We start from the raw sequence: 16,617 nt of genomic DNA on the forward strand, positions 1-16,617 counted from the left end.
CGGGTGGGGTTTTTTTGTTTTTCCCCTTTCAAGGACTTAGACGATTCATTTTCTGTCTGCCTCATTCCTGTAGTTATTGCTTCCACTGCAGAATTACTTTATTCTTTCATTTGTTACCTGCACCTTTACTCCTGTTATTCACCATTGCTACTGGCAGTCACTTCATGGGACCAAGCTGTGGAGTCATGAATGGCAGCAGACACTCTCTGGGTCTGGAGCACTCCCACAGCCCCTGTATTTGTGGGACAGAGCAGCATCCCCCAGGCTGCTGGATGCCTCTGGCTGGGGTGTCTCTGCAGAAGCGGGTGGGCAGGAGGGCCTGTGGATAACCCTCCTGCACTGCCCCTGAGGGTGTGAGGAGGGATAAAGCACCTGGGGGATGGAGCTCATCCGGGGAGGTGCTCTCTCTGCCACCCCTCTGAAGAGAGGGGGACTGGCACCCCTCTGGATGGAACACCCTCCCCCCTGAGGATGCTGCTGGAGCCCAGTGACCCTCAGGCTCTGTCTCCTGGCCTTTGCACACAGGAAAATGTAAAGCTCCCTCTGACTGGGACCCCAAACTGCAGTTTAACCCGAAGAGGAGCAGCTATGACTTGAACGAAGTGGTGCGGCTCAGATGTGCTGGAGAGGTTTTGCCATCTGTACCACAGATTCAATGCATTTCCAGAGGGGCCCAGACCGTGTGGAATGAGACTGCCACCTGCAAAGGTAAGCACAGCCCTGCACCACCCTGACCCAGGGTCCTGAGCTGGTGACAGACCCTCTGTGACCTGGTCATGCATGTGACAGTGCAGGAATGGGAGGCCTTGGCTTTCCTCCATGTCCTGGCAGAGACAATGCTCTTTTTCTCTCAGCACCTTGCTGTAGGAACCTGGTCTGTGCTCCTGGGGAGAGGAATCCTTCCCAGCCAGCATCTCCTGCCTCAGCATGGAGTAGGAATAGCTGCAGGAGCTCTGCTTGTTTGCCTGGAAAGATTCTCTAGGGTTTGGGTTTTCTCTGGTGTGGGAGGCTGTTATTGCAGCATGGCTCACCTGTCCATGAGGGAGACAATAAAATGGCAGCTCAAGCACCCCATGGAGGGGATGGAATCCAAGGAAGGCTTGTCAGTCTTGGAGAGGAGGTGATGAAGAGCCCTGTGTTCTTGGAGTGCCTGGGCTCATGACACTCTTATGTGCTGGGGTGAATAGTCAGAGAGACCTGTCCCCTGTCTCCTCTCATAACCTCCCAAAAGTACTCCTCACCCAATTTTACCTCTGACAGAAACATGCCAAAGGCCTGCTTGGTGGGACCCCAGGCTCCAGCTGGCTCCAGCCCGTGACAGTTATGCAGAGAATGAAGAAGTGTCTCTGAGGTGCCACAATGGTTTCCAGCCATCCTTCACCCACGTCAAATGTGCAAACACAGTTCAGCCATTGGATTATTCTGGATCTCTAAAGGAAGACATGTGGCTGGGGAGAAAGAACAGTGGTGTGTGGATTCATGTTCAGGGGAACATAGTGTGCATTGGTAAGCAGGGTGTCAGAAATGTTTCTTACCAAGGTGTGTGGTCAATTTGTGCCCCGCCCATCTATCTCCATCACTGTGGCCAGGGACGTAATTCCAATGCCTTGTCGGGGCTGCTTGGATCTCAGGCATTTGATACCTGAGATCATTCTCCTACTGAATTCTGGAACATCGTTGTCCACCATCTGCCTGGACAGGCCTCAGCCCCAGCTGAAACTCACGCACGAGAAAAGCCCCCTCCCAAGCAGACTTGACAAGGTGTCCCATCATAGCAGAGGATGTGTCACCTTCCCTTTCCTTTCAGGGGCTAGAGGCACTGCTGGGGATTGCTGAGTCCCCACCACATACCCTGCTCCTCCCTGAAACCTCTCAGCCCAACTAACACCCACTTTCATCTCTGCCAGAAACATGCCAAAAACCCCACTGGGACTCCAGACTCCAGCTGGCACCAGACCAGGAGAGCTACAAGAAGAATGAAGAAGTTATGCTGAGCTGTCCCAAGGGTTTCCAGCCACCCTTCACCCATGTCAAATGTACAGGAAAAGTTTTGTCTGTTATCAATGGAAAACCTTTACACAGAGAAGCTTGGCATGGAAGGGACAGCAGTGGCAGTTGGATCAGCATTCAGGCCAGCCCAGGAAGGGTTCAGTGCCTTGGTAAGGAGGCATCAGGAGCATTCCTGACTTCCCTGCTCTGCCCTTCCTGAGCAGGGAAGGCAGGCTGAGGGGGCACAGGAAGCTTCTGGCTCTGTGTACCCGAGGAAATGACAGGTGAAGGCTGTGTTGAGGCAGCTCCTGAGTCTGCCCTGGGATTGCAGGGGTGCCCCAGTGGAGATGGCTGATGCCAGCTTTAGTCCCTGAGGGTCCTGGCAGGAGGGAGTTTTGGTACAAAGGTCCCTACCTCGATACCGAAGTAGCCATTTTGGCACCAGCACTGCCCATGGCACAGGAGGTCAGGGACGAGGCAGAGCTTCAGGCTTTGTTCACACACACTAGGTCGGGTGGTGTATTTCCCTGAGGTCTCCCTAAGGGCTTCTGGCAAGAGCATGTGCCGAAAAGTCAAGGGCACATGTGTAGGTCTGACAGGTGTTTGTGGCACAGGTGACAAGGGTAAAGGCGTGGCCCTCTCCTCATGTGCTGATCCCCCCTCCCTGCCCGTGCTGCATGCTGTCACTGCAGAGCCAGCTTTGGGGGCTCAGACTTTATGCCTTCTCAGGAAGAATCAGGGTGTTGTCGTCCTGCCTGAGGGACAAAGAGGGCACCAGAGTCTCTGGGCAGGCTTTGTGCACAGTACAAACCCCTCATGGGTTCCCCTGACTCCAGCCCCCCCTGGCCCTTCCTATGAGCCCTGGGAAAGAAGTTTGGAGTCCTTCTTTGTCCTCATCCTCTTGCCAAGAATTGATGTGGAAGGGCTGCTCTGTGCAGTGTCCTGAAGCTCAGCTCTCACCCTGACGGGCCAGGGAAGGGGATGCCCTGCTCCAATCTCTGGCTTGCCCTGCAGAGCCACACTTCCCAGCTAACACCTTCCCATCTTGTTGGTGCAGGAAAATGCCAGAAGCCCCAGTGGGACCCCAAGTTAATCTTTGAGCCAAACCACGGGAACTACAACCCAAATGAAGTGGTGAAGATAAGGTGCCCTGAGGGGTACTGGCCTCCGCCCATGGAGATCAAATGTGTGACATTGAAGCCAAGAGAAAGTTATGTGATTCCTCGTAGTGGCTGGGTAGTGAAGAACTCCACAGACACCTGGCACCTTATGGAAAAGAACTTGACCTGTGTAGGTAAGTGAGCCAGACACTCTACCACTGTTCTCAGTCTGTCCTCCCCAGGCGTGGAGAGCAATTCAGCATCAGTGTCCTGCGCTTGGGGTGGTCAGGGTATGGCAGAGAAATCCAGAGAAAATTCTGGATGCATCCCAGGTTTGTGTCTGTCCTGTTGGCACCTCTAGCATGTGTAGTCTGGGAGAAGGCAGAATGTCCTTGTCCACTCTGTGCTAGGGACAGGCAAGTGAGGGAATGGTGGGGTTCATGGAGTTTGATGTCAAGGCTTGGATGGGAAGAAGGGAGGGACTGATCCTCTTGGAATGCTCGCTTCACAGAGGTCCTCCAGGTTGTCCCTGAGACCCTGAAGGTTTCCAGCACCAGCATCAAACTGAACTGGACCTGCATGCTCCCTGACATGTGCCAGCATATTCGGGCCAGGTGCCGGCTGGAGCGGCATTCCTCCTCAAACTGTGAGGCTGAGGAGGTGAAAGGAGAGGAGACACTACAAGGCCAAGAGGGAACTTTCACCTGCTCTTCTCTGCAGCCCTTCACAGTCTACAGTCTCACCATCTCCCTGCTGCCTAGCACAATCTTGTACACACGGCTCCTCATAACAAAGGAAATGGGTATGTTTACATGAAATGTCAGGATGCCCTTCACCCTGAAGCTCAGCCAGAGCATCTGCTCCTTTCTGTGATGTTCCTGGGATCAGAACTGCTTGCAGCCTGTGGGGGTCTGGGAAGGGGCTGTGAAGGGCCCTACAGCAGGGCATTCCCCCTCACCACACCATTGCTGCTGCAGAGGCACAAGCAGCCCTTGTGGGGGACAAATTGCTATCCATGCATGATCCTGTTCTTCTGTGCTTCCAGTGCCGGACAAACTGGAGAAGTTGTGGCTGGATTCCGACAGGGGCGCTCTCAGGTGGAAGGCGCCACCCTCCTGCAAAGGAGAGATCATTGGATACCAGGTACCAGGAGTCCATGGAGTGTCCGTGGTCTCCCTCACCTTGCCTGGAGCTCTGTGCAGGCAGCCCGAGTAGAGGTGTGAGCCCTCCTTCGCCAGGGCCCACAGGCTGTACACTGCTAGTGTTCCTGGTAGGGCCAGGTCCCCTCTTGTGCCCAGCCAGCAGTAGCAGCCCCTCTCCACAGAGCTGCCCAGTGCAGAAGCAGGATGTTGGTGCTACTGCCTAGCAGCTCGTGTCCTTCTTTCAGCTGAACATCACCACCATGAGAGCAGCAGATGGCAGCTTCCTCGAATTCAGTCAGGTGTTGGTGAATCAGTCTGTCTCTGAGTATGTGCCACCTCATCAGACAGCTGGCAGCAAATACCTGGTGACAGTGCAGGGCCTGACAGCAGCTGGGGCTGGGGCTGCATCACAGCTGGAATTCCAAACCTACGCCCGGGGTAATGGTTGTTCTGCCCTGTGTCTGGTTGGGGTGGCCTCTCAGGTGGTGAGTACTGAACAGCTCCTGGACCTGTGTGTGCAACCACAGGGCAGACAGGGGCAGGGAGTGTGGGCACCTGGCTCAGGAGTGGACATGAAGCTGGGTGAGTCCTTCCTTGAGGGCTTTCATTGGCAGGGCCGCAGAGGAGCTGCACCACTTCAGCCGCTCTTTGTGCCTTTGATACCAGACCTGCCCCCTCTACTCTACCACTGAAGAAGGTGACACCCATCCCTGCATTTAGGTGCACAGGTGGCTCAAGGCTGGAGAGCCTTAGTGCTGCTGAGCCTGGGTCTGTGTCCTGCTGCTGTGTGCAGGATGGCTGAGCAGGCTGCCAGGCCCTCCAGCCGGGGCCGTGGGACAAGGCCCTGTGCTCCAGAGCCTACCTCTACCCTGCCCAGGCACATGTGCAGGCAGGGGAGGACTGTCCCGGTGTCTGTCACTGCAGCAGCCAGGGCAGCAGGCTCTGGACACGCATTTGTACCCCCCTGCAGACACTCAGCAGCGAGGCTGGGGCCACTGCTGGTGCACGGCCTGGCTGTGACACCCCTCCTCTCTGTGTGCTAGTTGAAGGGCAGCCTCTGGGCCCTTGGCCTCAGTCAGCAGTCATTGCAGTGGTGGTGGTGCTGCTGTTGTTGATCCCCTTGTCTGCCGGGATCCTCTGGTTCGTGTTCTGCAGGTGAGTGGCAGGAGATTTGGAGTCTCGGCTCTGTCTCAGGCCGTGCTGTGCTGTGGGGTGGGTGGGGATGGAGAGGGTTCCCCAGCTGCTCCCACCCTTCTCTGGGTGCAGAGGATGCAGCTGGCTGCTCCTGACACGAATTGGCTCTAGGGCTCCTGGCTGGGGCTCTAAGTGTCTTCCTCAGGGGCAGGGCCACGTGTGCTGAGACCCTTTCCCCTTGTTGCTGTTGCAGCCATCGCTGCTGTCCCCTGGGGTGGGCAATGCCTGCCAGGGCACAGGGAGGGAGGGAGGGTGTGCAGAACCCTCCATGCCACTGCTGCTGGGTTCAGCAGGGTCTGGCCCAGGTCAGCCTCTCCCTGACTCAGGACTGCCCTTTGCCTTCCCAGAAAAAAGAGGGCCTTGCCCAGCAAAGCCGAGGAGGATCACTACACAGGTAGGACCCTCGGCACATAGGGGAGCTGGGGCTGGGAGGGCAGCAGGTATATTTCAGGAGGGCCTGGTGATATTCTGAGGTAGCTCCAACCAGCCCAGCTGGCTTTAGCTGACCTGTCAGACCAAGGTGTCCCACACCTATTCCCAGCTGAGACCCTGCTCAGTAGCCTCTTCCAGCAGCTCCTGGCTGGGGTCTCCCTGAGGTGCCACTGAGGGCACTGAGGGGAACTGCTACTCCTTCTCACTCTCTCTGGGGTAGGCAGCAGCTCTTCCCAGCCCTGCTGTTCTGATGGTGTGCATCCCAGGATGATCTGCAGCCCCCAATGATGCTGCCTGCCTGGGGCTGCCCTGCTCCTTCTCCCACAGCCCCCGGGTCCCTCAGGCTGTTTCTGTCCTCTTGTCCCCTCCAGAGCTCCAGCCATATGAGAATGTACATGGGGATAATTACTGCGTGATCAAGACTTTTCTTGAGAAAGACGCAGGTAGGAAATGCATTGTCCTGCCTGTGAACGCCACATGGCACAGAGAGAGTGGGGACTGGCAGCTGTGATGGTGTGTCTGAGCTCCTCACACTGCTGAGGCCATGCAGCAGCCTCTGCCCTGGCTTCTCTTTTTCTCTCTAAATGAGGAGAGGAGTAAATATGGCCAGGCTGGAGAGCCATTTCCCAAGCCCCTGCCTGTTCTGGAATCCTAGGAGAGTCAGAGCAGGGAGGAAGAAGAGCAGCTGGAGTGGACATCTGAGGACATCTGAGTGATGGCACTTCCCTTCTCGGGGCTTGGTCCTCCACCACCAGAAACACTGAATCATCTCATGGGTTACTGCTTCCCCCCAGATTTTCTTCTTCATCAAACTCCAGAATCCTCTGTCACAGCACAGGAGCAGCTCAAGGCAGGGGATGACCTGCTTGTGCCAGCAAGGATATGTCCTGGTAGTTCTCTACCAGGCTATGCTCCGGCATAGCCATCTCACCAGCATCTTGGTGCCTGCAAATGTCCTCTGAGAATGAAGCAGCTCACAACTCCTCTTTTCACCCTGTGTTCTTGTACCCATCTAGACCCTGTCCTCTGCTTGAGTTTGGCCTAGCTGTGCTGCCCTGGCCGCTGTGCTGCTGTGTCTGAAACAACCAATAAATTGTTCTGGTGTGCAGGTGCTGCCTGGCCCACAAAAGCTCCCGCCTTGTTTTGTGTGTGAAAGCCTTGACCCCATCAATCTTCATGGAGGAGCTTGGAGTAGGCTTTTCCAGCCCCTGGCAGCTCCAAGGAAGCACACCTGAGGTGCTGCATGCTCCCAGTGCAATGCTTTGGGCGGCTGCTTTCCCTCCTCCCCATCCTATAGGTGACACCATCTCCACTATGCATAGCTGGACCTCTGTGTTGGTCTGTGTCTTCCTCTGGGGGTGCTGGTGCTCATCCCCCATTTTGTGAGGTGCATTTTGCCCTCTTGGGATATCTGTGTCCTGCAGCCTTTGGGATCTGCTGGCTCTTGGCTGCTGCTGCTGTCCCATCACCTCCAACAGCCACTGTCTCCCACCCTGTGGGATGCCAGTGCCCAGTGCAGCCTGGGTGCCGAGGCACAGTCCAAAAGCTCTCCTTGGTGAGGGGGGCACTGCTGAAAATGGGGCCATCAACCTCTCTGTTCCCCAGCTCTGTGAGTTGCCCGAGATGTTTCCATCTCCTTCTCCTGCCCTTGAGCACACGGGCTCTCCTGAGTTCCTGGACTCAGGTGTGACAAGCTGGTTTTGGTTGTGCTTTTTACAGCCCTGAACACAGAGCTATCATGTTTTTTGCTTCAGTGTTATCTCTCTCCCCTGTCAAACATGCCAATACCCAGTGCAGCCTGGAGGCTGTGGGGCAGCCTGAAGGCTCTCTTGTTGAGGAGTACCCTGCCAGAACATAGAGCAATTGACCTCTCTCTTCTCCAGTTTTATTTTTTTTTCAGCCTGGCATGACCTGCATGTGCTGGTAAAGACATGCTTTGACAGTTCTTCATATGAGGTGTCTGCCCATCAGCTCAGTACCTGCAACTGGCCCCTGGAACCAAAATATCTCCTCCTGTGAACTGTTGCTAGTGTGATGTGTGTGCCTGATGAAGCAGCTCTTTGTGGGTATTGGGCAGAGGGGAGTAGAGCAACTCAAGGTTATGTGGCTGCTGCTGGTTGAGAAAAGGGAATGAGCAGGCTTGGGATAGGGGAGAACAGTTGCTACCTCCTCGGCTACCCAGGCTCCCACTCCATACCCCCATACCCAGTCATACCCCGTGCTGTCAGCCTCATGACTGCGGCTGCTCTGTCTGGACAGTCAGTAAAAGCTTGTGGTTTGATGGAGCTACCTGCTGCCCCCAGCTCCTGCCTAGTCACCTCAGTGCCCTTGTGAGGTGCTGTTCCCTGAGTGTGCTAACTGCACCTTGTTGAGAGGAGCCATGAGCAGGGCACTCTTTTCCCTGGGCAGGAGTGTGTCCTGTGCATGTGCCACAGGCAAAACTGAGGGACAGGTATGGTCTCTGTGCCTCTGCAGCCCCCCATGTCTGATCACCCAGGCAGCCCTCTGTGTCTGATCACCCAGCCTTCTCGAATTTGAGACATCCAAAGTGGATGGGAGGTTCTGGAGGAAAAGTGGTGGCTGCTGACGAGCAAGGAGCGTGTACTGTGAGTACAGTGAGTGCTTTCTCAAGCACACAGCTGGCACTGTACGGCAGCATGGTCTGCACACTTAGGGACAGAGGAGAGTGCTGCCAAGCTGAGAGGGAGCAGGAGGAGGAGGCAACTGAGGATAGAGAAGCGGGGAAGGATGAGAGAGAGTGTGGGTTGAATGTTTCTTTCAGAAGGGCCACAGACTGTTTCAGGCATTGAAGTACTCCTTGCAGTTCATGTCCCCATACCTATCTGTGCTTCTGACCAGGTCTTTATGTGGTATCTCAAAGGTCCTCCATCTCCTGTGATCATTGAGGGGAAGTGACTCATCACCACTCTAAAACCCACACAGTGTCAGGAAGCACTTGGATATTACCTCAGAAACAGGAGTAACACTTCTTGAATGCCCTGGTAACTAGGACGGTTTTGGGAGGAAACTCCGGGATTTTGGTGACAAGGTTCCTTCTGTTGAGTCCCAGAGCCTGGATACTCATGGGGCAAAAAGATATCAAAAGGCAGAAGTGCTGACAGTGATGGGAGGTTCCCTGCCAAAAGAGGAAGCATCCTGCATCTCATGAGGAGATGTGTCTGTTTCCTTCCTGTGGTTGCAAGCCTTGCAGTCAGATGCGGATGCCTGGGCTCAGAAGCAGCGAGTGGGGCTGAGATTTCAGTCCTGACTGGGGACTTCACGCTAGGATGGCTCTGCAGACCCTGACTCTGAAGTTTCTCCTGGCCCTTGCATCTCTACTGTCAGCACATGGCCAGGAAGAACTTTTCAACATCCAAATAGTGCCCCAGGGAACAGGTAAGAAGTGGTTCTTCCTCTTGGAAACTTCTGCTGCCTTTCCTCCTCTACACAGGATATTCATCTTCACTGCTGCAGCCCTGGGCTGGAGGCCAGATGGACCCCTGAGGGCTGTGCCAGCTGGGGCAGCCTCTGTCTGCCCCAGGGACAGGAGATACAATGCAGTATACACTGGGGCTGTGTGGGAGAAACAGGACTGGGCTGGGCTCTTCAGAGAGGTGTCACTTGCTATACATATCCTGTCCCCAGGTGTGCCTGAAGGACACAAGCTGCTGCTTTGCCAGACAGCTGGATCAGGGCAGGATCAGTGACTGGGTGGGTGCCTGAGCACAGGGTGGGTGATGGTCATGTGCCAGGGGGACAAAGCTGCTGGCTGTGGTGCTCAGCTGGGTGTCACGGGTCCTCTACCACTAGGGCTATTTGAGAGCAAAGCCTGAGCACAAGTGGCTGGTTCCCAGCATTTTCTTTTGTGGCAAAAGTGCTTTTCACCTTGTGAGAATCCTGCGCATTGTGTGCCTCTTTGGGAGAAGGAAGATTGTATTTCAAACCCTTTCAGGCGTCTTGCAGAGAGCTTGAATAGGCAAGGGCTCCTTCCAGAAGCCAGTATCCTTCTCTGTAGCAATCACTGCCACAAAGCCTCCCCCTGCAGCACTGGACAAACTGCTGGGACCAGCTACTCAGTCACTGCCTCCTGAGCCTGGAGGATGGTGAATTTGGTGAGGAGGTGACGAGAAGAAGGAAGGGTTGTGTCAGGGGCATTGGCAAAGCAGGAGATGTGACTGGAGGAGGCACTGCTCACCCCCTGTCCCGCTGCCCAGCGGCGTGGGGCAGGAGAGCAGCCAAGGCACTGAGTGAGTGACAACAGGGAGCCCAGAGCTGGAACAGGGGCGTGGCTGGTGCCTGTGGGAGGGATGAGCCAGGGCTGCAGGGACATGCAAGCCAGCAGGAGTGGTGGTGCCATGGCCCAGCAAGTGGCACCTGAGCTGGGCTGGATGACAGGCCTGAATGAGAGGTTGGAGGGCGTCTCCTGGTGTAGGGGTGAATGTCCTGGGAACATCCCTGCTGTGGGCTTTGGAGAGGGGAATATGGTGGCCCTGGACACAAGTGTGAATGATGCAGACTCATGGAGGAGTGATTCTTCACAATTTCCATGCATAAGGAAAGCCCCTTCCTAACAAGCCTTGTCCTCAGGTCACATCCCAGCAGATGGATGTGTCACCTTTCCTCTCCCTTCACTGGCTGGAGGGGCTGCTGGGGATTTCTCTCCCACCACTCACCCATACCCACTTCAGCATCTCATCAAATCCCAGCTCATCTAACACCCTCTTTCACCTCTCACAGAAGGATGCCAAAAGCCCCCATGGGATTCCAGACTCCAGCTGTTACCAGACCAGAAGAATTATGCAAAGAATGAAGAAGTGATGCTGAGCTGCCCTGAAGGTCTCCAACCATCCTTCACCCATGTCAAATGTTCGAGTCAAGTACAGTCCATCAGTCTTGGGAAACCTTTACACAGAGAAGTCTGGACTGGAAGAAACTCCAGAGGTGTCTGGGTCCGCATTCAGTCCAGCGTGGAGTGCAGTGGTAAGGAAGGGATCAGGAGCCCTCTTGGCTGCCTTGCTCTGCCCTTCCTGAGCAAAGAAAGCAGAGTGTGGGGCACAGGAGGTTTTGGGCTCCATGCTGCCCAGGGAAATGGCAGGTGTCAAGTCCAGCCCGCAGGCCACCACTGGGGTGTTGGTGATAAGGGTCTCCCTGGGGGCTTCTGGCAAGAGCATGTGCACAAAGGAGAAACGCATGGGAGAGGGGTTTGTGGTGGAGTTTGTGGCCAGCACATGGCATCGGTGTTCGAGCAGGATCAGAGGGTTTTGCTGCCTGTGTCCTCTCACACAGTACAGCTGTGAGTACCAGAGCTTGCTCCGTGTGGGCTGGGCCCCTCCAGGTTCTGTGGCATGGTGGGTGCAGGCTTAACAACCTCTTTTCACAGCTTAGAGCATTCATGTTCCCTCCAAGGGAGAACAGAGCTGTACCTGATGGACTGTAGAGATTTTGGGACACACAGACATCTCAGTTTTGAATCAGTGGGGAAAATGTTTCAACAGTAGTAGTCCACTCATTCACCCACATCCATTCCTGTCCAGCTCCTCCTTGCTCCCCTTTGAGAGAGCTGCAGTGACAACCTTGAGTCTCTCACTTTGCCTCACACTGAGCTGGGTGATGAGCAAATTATGTGAATGCAGTATCCTTGCATGGCTGGGGTGGGAAGGGAATAAAGTGACCTTCTGGCAATCTTTCCTTCACAGAAGTCCTCCGGGTTGACCCTGAGACCTTTGAGATTTCCAGCACCAGCATCAAACTGAACTGGAGCTGCAGGTTCCCTAATGCCTGCCAGGGCATGAGGGCCATGTGCCGGCTGGCAGCGCCTTCCTCCCCTCCCTGTGAGGCTGAGGAGGTGAAAGGAGAGCAGATGTTACATGGCCAGGAGGGAACAGTCACCTGCTCCTCTCTGCATCCCTTCACTGAGTACAGTGTCACCATCGACTTGCCCCCCAACACAACCCTTTTCTCATGGTTGTTCACGACAGAGCAAGCAGGTACGTGCACAGAAATATCGGCGACAAGGAACAGTGCAGAGCTGTGTCACAGCTGTGTCACAGCTGGTGAATAGATGTTCCCCTCACCTGTCAGCTCAGCCTGATCATTTGCTCCCTGCAGTGATGTGCCTGGGATCAGAGCTGCTTGGCTCCTGTGGAGCTCTGGGGAAGGGGCTGGGAGAGCCCTGAGCAGGGCACGTCCCGTTCTCATCGTCCCACTCCACAGCACACTGTCGTGCTTCCCACTGCTGCAGCACATGCAGCCTTTGCAGGAGTCAAACCCTTCGTGGGGAGTCCCTCTGCAGTCTGTGCCATGGCCAGGAGCTGCCTGCACCCTTGTGTGGCCTCAGCCCCTGCTCATGGCCCTGTGTGTGATCCCATTGTCTGTGCTTCCAGTGCCGGACAAACCGGAGAAGCTGTGGCTGGATCCCGACACGGGCACTCTCAGGTGGAACTCGCTGCCCTCCTGCAACGGGGAGATCATCGGATACCAGGTACCAAGGGACCAGGGCAGAACCTCAGCCTCGAGCTCTGTGCAGGCATCCTGGGAAGTGGGGGAAAGGGACAGCTGGGATGAGCCACAGTTCCCAGCCAGTAAATATCTGGCTTTGATGAGCACAAACGTTTTCTATTTCATTCTCTACATTCCCCATGCTCTAGAGATGCCCAGAGAGGTGTGAGTGCTCCATGTCCTCTGGGCTTATTTCCTGTGTCTGCTCTGCTTTAGGTTTGGCAGGCTTTGGGTTTGGCAGGCTTTTGTTGATGTGCAGCACATGGTGATGAGTCTTATGGGGTGGCATCCCAGGGTTTCCTGTGCCTCTTGCATACTTGATTCTGGTTCCTGCCACAGAAAAACTTTTTGTATTTTGAGTAATCCTCAGAAAGTCCCTCCTGAAAGCCCCTCTTCCAGAGAGCTGCATTATTCTGTTGAGTTTTCCTCAATGCGTGGCTAGAAGCATGTCCTCTGTCTCTGGATTTGGAACACATTCCACAGCAAAACCTTGCTCTCTAGCAGTGGGAGGGGATGTGTGTGCTGGTGACAGTGTTCTCAAAATGCTGTAGGTCCTCTCCACAGTGTAACAGGGACCTTGCCAGCTCTTTCTTAGCCCTTTCCTGGAGAAACTGTCAGACAATGCTCTTGACAATGCTGTGAGCCTGTTCGGCTAATTACCTGCTCCAAGACACCAGTGTTCATGAAAAGAATTCTTTTTTTCCACTTTCAGTTGTCTTCACTTTTGCATAAGCCCAGAATATATTTCTGTAAAGGCAGCAAGTGAGAATGACGAGGGATCTCATGACAAATTCAGATGATACATGGGCGAATAGGGACCCTTCCTCTATATTACTTATGGAAAACCTAGTTGTTCTCCTTTTCTCTTAGAGAAAGCCTTCAGAGTCCAACTTTACACAAGAGGAAAGAGAAGCTTAGTTTCCTCCAGCGGCGGATGTTACCACAGTGCCTCTGGTGTTGCAATACACCTGGGGTGACAAGTCCTCAGGCTCAGTACATATATATCTATAGCCCTTCAAACAGCCTCCCTCTTCCCTTCTCAGAGACTCAGCCTTTTCCTCACAGAGGCTGCTGCTCATATTTCCTGAGTGTTGGCTCCAAATTCCTCCTCTCCTCTTGTCTGCTTTGAGGTCCCCGCATGGAGCTGAGGCTCCTGCCCGTTCCTCTGCGGAGCCTTCCCAGCCGGGGCAGGCACAGGGAAGAGCAGGCTGGCAGGGACGCTGCCAGCTGCGGGCACCTTCCCAGCGGGCAGCTGGAAGCTGCTGCATTCCAGCTGTGTCTCCTGTCCGCAGCTGAGCATCACAGCCAGAGATGCAGGGGACAGCAGCGTGCTGGAGATGGAGCGGCTGCGGCTCAATGGCTCCGTCACTGAGCTCCGGCTGCCGGAGCACAGCCCTGGCAGCAGCTACGCCGTGACCATCCAGGGACTGACGGCTGCCGGAGCCGGCGCTGCCTTGGTGAAGGAGTTCCACACCAGCAGCAGCTCCGGTGAGCTTTGCTGTGTGACTGTCCCCGGGGCCCGGGCACGGACGAGCCGTGCTCGGCAGCCTGCGTTGCCCGGGGCTGTCCCTGCTCCTCGCCCAGCCCTGGCCATGCTCATTGCCCGCGTGTTCCCCTGCAGACACCCCGCGCCCCCAGGGCATCAGCTGCCGCAGCGCCCGCGACATCGCCGCATCGCAAGGCACGGCCGTGCTTCCCCTGAGCCCCATCGCCCGTCGCTCCGAGGCAGCCAGGTGAGCGCAGCCCCGCAGCTCTGCAGCCCCAGCATGGCTCTGCCCAGCCCAGCGCTGGCCTGCAGAGCCTCCGTCGCACCGTGCCCTGTCCCCGCGTCCCGCTGACTCTCGGCCCCTGCAGGGAGCACCAGCTGATCGTGGCCCCGACGCACAACGGCTCGGTGATCGAGAGCATCTGCTCGGGGCAGCCCCAGCTCCTCAACGCCAGCGTGTACGTGGCCGCTGTTCTCAACCTCAGCGCCCCCACGGACTTCGTACTGGGCGACGGGAGCCGCGGGCAGGGCGAGCACAACGCTGCCCTCCGCCCGGGCTGCGACTACACGGCGCTTCTGCGCCTCGTCCGCCTCTCGCCGCAGGTACCATCGCGGGCTCTGCTCTCTGGGGATGCTGCCGGCCGGGCTGCGCCCCTCGCTGCCTCTGGGCTGGCTCTGAGGGCACACTGCTCTGCCGTGCCTTGGCAGGATGCTGTCCCTGGGCTCCTGGGCCACCGCCGGGTCACTCGCTGGCCCTGCCTGGGGACCTTCGCCTCCAGCTAGGGTGGTTGGTGCTGCACGAGTGGGCTGAGCTCTCCCTCCTGTCTCCTCCCACAGGCACAGAAATTCACCTGTGTCTGCTACAGCTTCTCTGTTGGTAAGTGTCTCCTTGCTCGTGGTGCCCAAGCCTCCCTCCTGCATCTTCCCTTTTTCCAGCCTGGCAGCTTCCCCGGAAATGAGCTGGCCCAGCACAACCGCTTTTGGGTCTCACAGAACAGAGCAAAATCCCCACACGTGGGGTGATCCTCCCTCCCAGAAGAAACCTCAGACGGAACACAGGCCTCCACCCTTGCACATACCCTTTGCCGTTCTTGGGGCCATTGCCAGCAGGAGGCCAGGCTGTGGCACTCACCCCTGGCTCTGTGTTAGTTGCAGGGCAGGCTGCGGGCCAGTGGCATGGCATTGTGATTGGACTGGTTGTGCTGTTGGCAATCCTCCTTGTGTTTGCAGTCATCCTGTGGTTTGTGCTCTCCAGGTGAGTAGAAAGGGGACAGGGTCAGCAGGCTCATACACAGTGCCAGTTTCTTACTCCTGACTCCCCTTTGCCTTTCCAGGAAAAAGAAGTATTTGCCCAACAAAACTAAGGAGGAGAATTAAAAGGTAGGAAAATGCAATTCTGCAGACAACCATCACAGAGGGGACTGATTATAGGGCTGTGGGGCAGCTGTAGGGATGAGAGCAGCAATCTCCCAGGAGAACCTGAGTTTCAGGAGAAGCAGCCGTTTGTACACTGCACTGACACATCTCCTGATTTGCCTTAGCTGGGGATGGGCAGGATAGCTCTGCCCACTGAGCCCCACATGGCAGCAGAGTCTGGTTTCAGGCAGTGCTCCCTGCCTGAAGCAGGGACAGGGGTGAGCAAAGATGGGCATCCCAAAGGCTCAAGTCTTTCAGGGACCCGTGTCTGTGCCATCCCTCCCAGAGACCTGCAGGGAGGGGTCTCAGGAGGGTCAGGCTGAGGGGCTGCTGCTCTCACCTCAGCACTGGCAGGCTCCTCTGGGGCCTTGTGGTTGGGCATAGCTGGGATGAAAGAGTTGGCCTGTGGCAGGCACTGCTGTGTGCTGCAGCCTGTCTCTGACACTGGGTGCCCTTTTTCTCCACAGGTAAAGGTGGCTAAGCTGGAGATCAGTCACCTCAGCCCCAGCCAGGACCATGGAGACATCCAGAGCAGTGTGGACGTGGGGAAAATGGAGAGGATGATCCCAGCCCAGTTCTGATGGCTGCCATGTCCCCTGGCTCTCCTGTGACTGTGACCAGTGTGGAGGAACCCATGCAATTCATCCAATTGAGCAGGGCAAGAGGAAAACAGAAGGCCAAGGAGGGTTGAGCTTTTTCATTCCTCAGCCCCTTCACCTCCCAGGTCTTGCTTACTGCTTTTGTAAGGCCTTTGAATCTGGTTTTCTGTATTCCTTTTTTTCGGGCTTTGCTTTAATTTCTGCTTTCCTGGAAGCAGGACTTGTATGTAGGATTTCTTAGTCCCAGACTCACACAGGCTGATGGCATTCTCCTGCTGTCCTCTGGGTCCCCAACCCTTCTGCCCTCTCTGTTGATATTCAGCCAAAACCAGGGCTTTGCTTAGCCTGGCTGGACTGCTTTGTGACTGTCTGGACAACAAATAAAGGCTTATGGTTTGGAGGGGCTGCTTGTTCCACACAGCTCCTGCCTGGTCCCCTCATTGCCCCTGTGGGATCATATTCCCCTGCAGGGAGCTGACTGTGCCTTGCTGAGGGGAGCCACAAGCAGGGCTGCTGTGACCCCATATTCCCCAAGTGGTGCCTGACAGCTTTTCTGACCTCCTTAGATTAGAGCTGAGCTGGACAGCTCTAATGTGAGTTTGGAGCAGATGTGTGGTGGGAATCCATCGAGGGTGATGGATCACCCATCAACACACATCTTAGCCAAGAGTCTATTCTGTGCCCATGCTGTGGTGTCTCTGTGCTTTCAGCTCCCTTGTGGCCCCTGTGCCAGGTCAAACCTGGAAGAAAAGCAACGATCA

The 16,617-nt window shown here is 55.8% G+C and overlaps 2 protein-coding genes and 1 long non-coding RNA gene across 3 annotated transcripts; all 3 read left to right on the plus strand.

The window, feature by feature from the left end:
* The first annotated feature begins 1,940 nt into the window (after positions 1–1,940).
* LOC106852692 (uncharacterized) lies at positions 1,941–5,022 on the plus strand. The gene is made up of 4 exons (XM_088156208.1): positions 1,941–2,159; positions 3,047–3,283; positions 3,601–3,891; positions 4,135–5,022. Exons 1-4 carry the CDS (start codon positions 1,988–1,990, stop codon positions 4,302–4,304), a joined length of 870 nt encoding a protein of 289 aa, XP_088012334.1. The 5' UTR covers positions 1,941–1,987; the 3' UTR covers positions 4,305–5,022.
* Positions 5,023–5,250: 228 nt separating this feature from the next.
* On the plus strand, positions 5,251–6,986 carry LOC106852703 (uncharacterized). The gene is made up of 4 exons (XR_001403046.2): positions 5,251–5,386; positions 5,773–5,819; positions 6,229–6,300; positions 6,513–6,986. It is a non-coding gene; the product is annotated as an uncharacterized LOC106852703 (long non-coding RNA).
* A 1,781-nt stretch (positions 6,987–8,767) lies between these two features.
* LOC106852698 (uncharacterized) lies at positions 8,768–16,276 on the plus strand. The gene is made up of 11 exons (XM_088156518.1): positions 8,768–9,253; positions 10,595–10,837; positions 11,554–11,844; positions 12,241–12,338; positions 13,648–13,843; positions 13,977–14,088; positions 14,210–14,444; positions 14,679–14,718; positions 14,991–15,096; positions 15,176–15,221; positions 15,725–16,276. Exons 1-10 carry the CDS (start codon positions 9,145–9,147, stop codon positions 15,216–15,218), a joined length of 1,473 nt encoding a protein of 490 aa, XP_088012644.1. The 5' UTR covers positions 8,768–9,144; the 3' UTR covers positions 15,219–15,221; positions 15,725–16,276.
* The last annotated feature ends 341 nt before the right edge of the window (positions 16,277–16,617 follow it).

Source organism: Sturnus vulgaris, chromosome Z, assembly GCF_052056855.1.
Source record: "Sturnus vulgaris isolate bStuVul1 chromosome Z, bStuVul1.hap1, whole genome shotgun sequence".
Classification (NCBI taxonomy): domain Eukaryota; kingdom Metazoa; phylum Chordata; class Aves; order Passeriformes; family Sturnidae; genus Sturnus; species Sturnus vulgaris.

Excerpts from the sequence above, each read along its gene's own strand:
- LOC106852692 (XM_088156208.1), top strand. The coding sequence starts at position 1,988 with ATGCTGAGCTGTCCCAAGGGTTTCCAGCCACCCTTCACCCATGTCAAA. Across the intron at positions 3,284-3,600 it reads AAAGAACTTGACCTGTGTAG|AGGTCCTCCAGGTTGTCCCT; the intron begins GTAAGTGAGCCA and ends CTCGCTTCACAG. Across the intron at positions 3,892-4,134 it reads CCTCATAACAAAGGAAATGG|TGCCGGACAAACTGGAGAAG; the intron begins GTATGTTTACAT and ends CTGTGCTTCCAG.
- LOC106852698 (XM_088156518.1), top strand. The coding sequence starts at position 9,145 with ATGGCTCTGCAGACCCTGACTCTGAAGTTTCTCCTGGCCCTTGCATCT. Across the intron at positions 10,838-11,553 it reads GTCCAGCGTGGAGTGCAGTG|AAGTCCTCCGGGTTGACCCT; the intron begins GTAAGGAAGGGA and ends TTTCCTTCACAG. Across the intron at positions 11,845-12,240 it reads GTTCACGACAGAGCAAGCAG|TGCCGGACAAACCGGAGAAG; the intron begins GTACGTGCACAG and ends CTGTGCTTCCAG.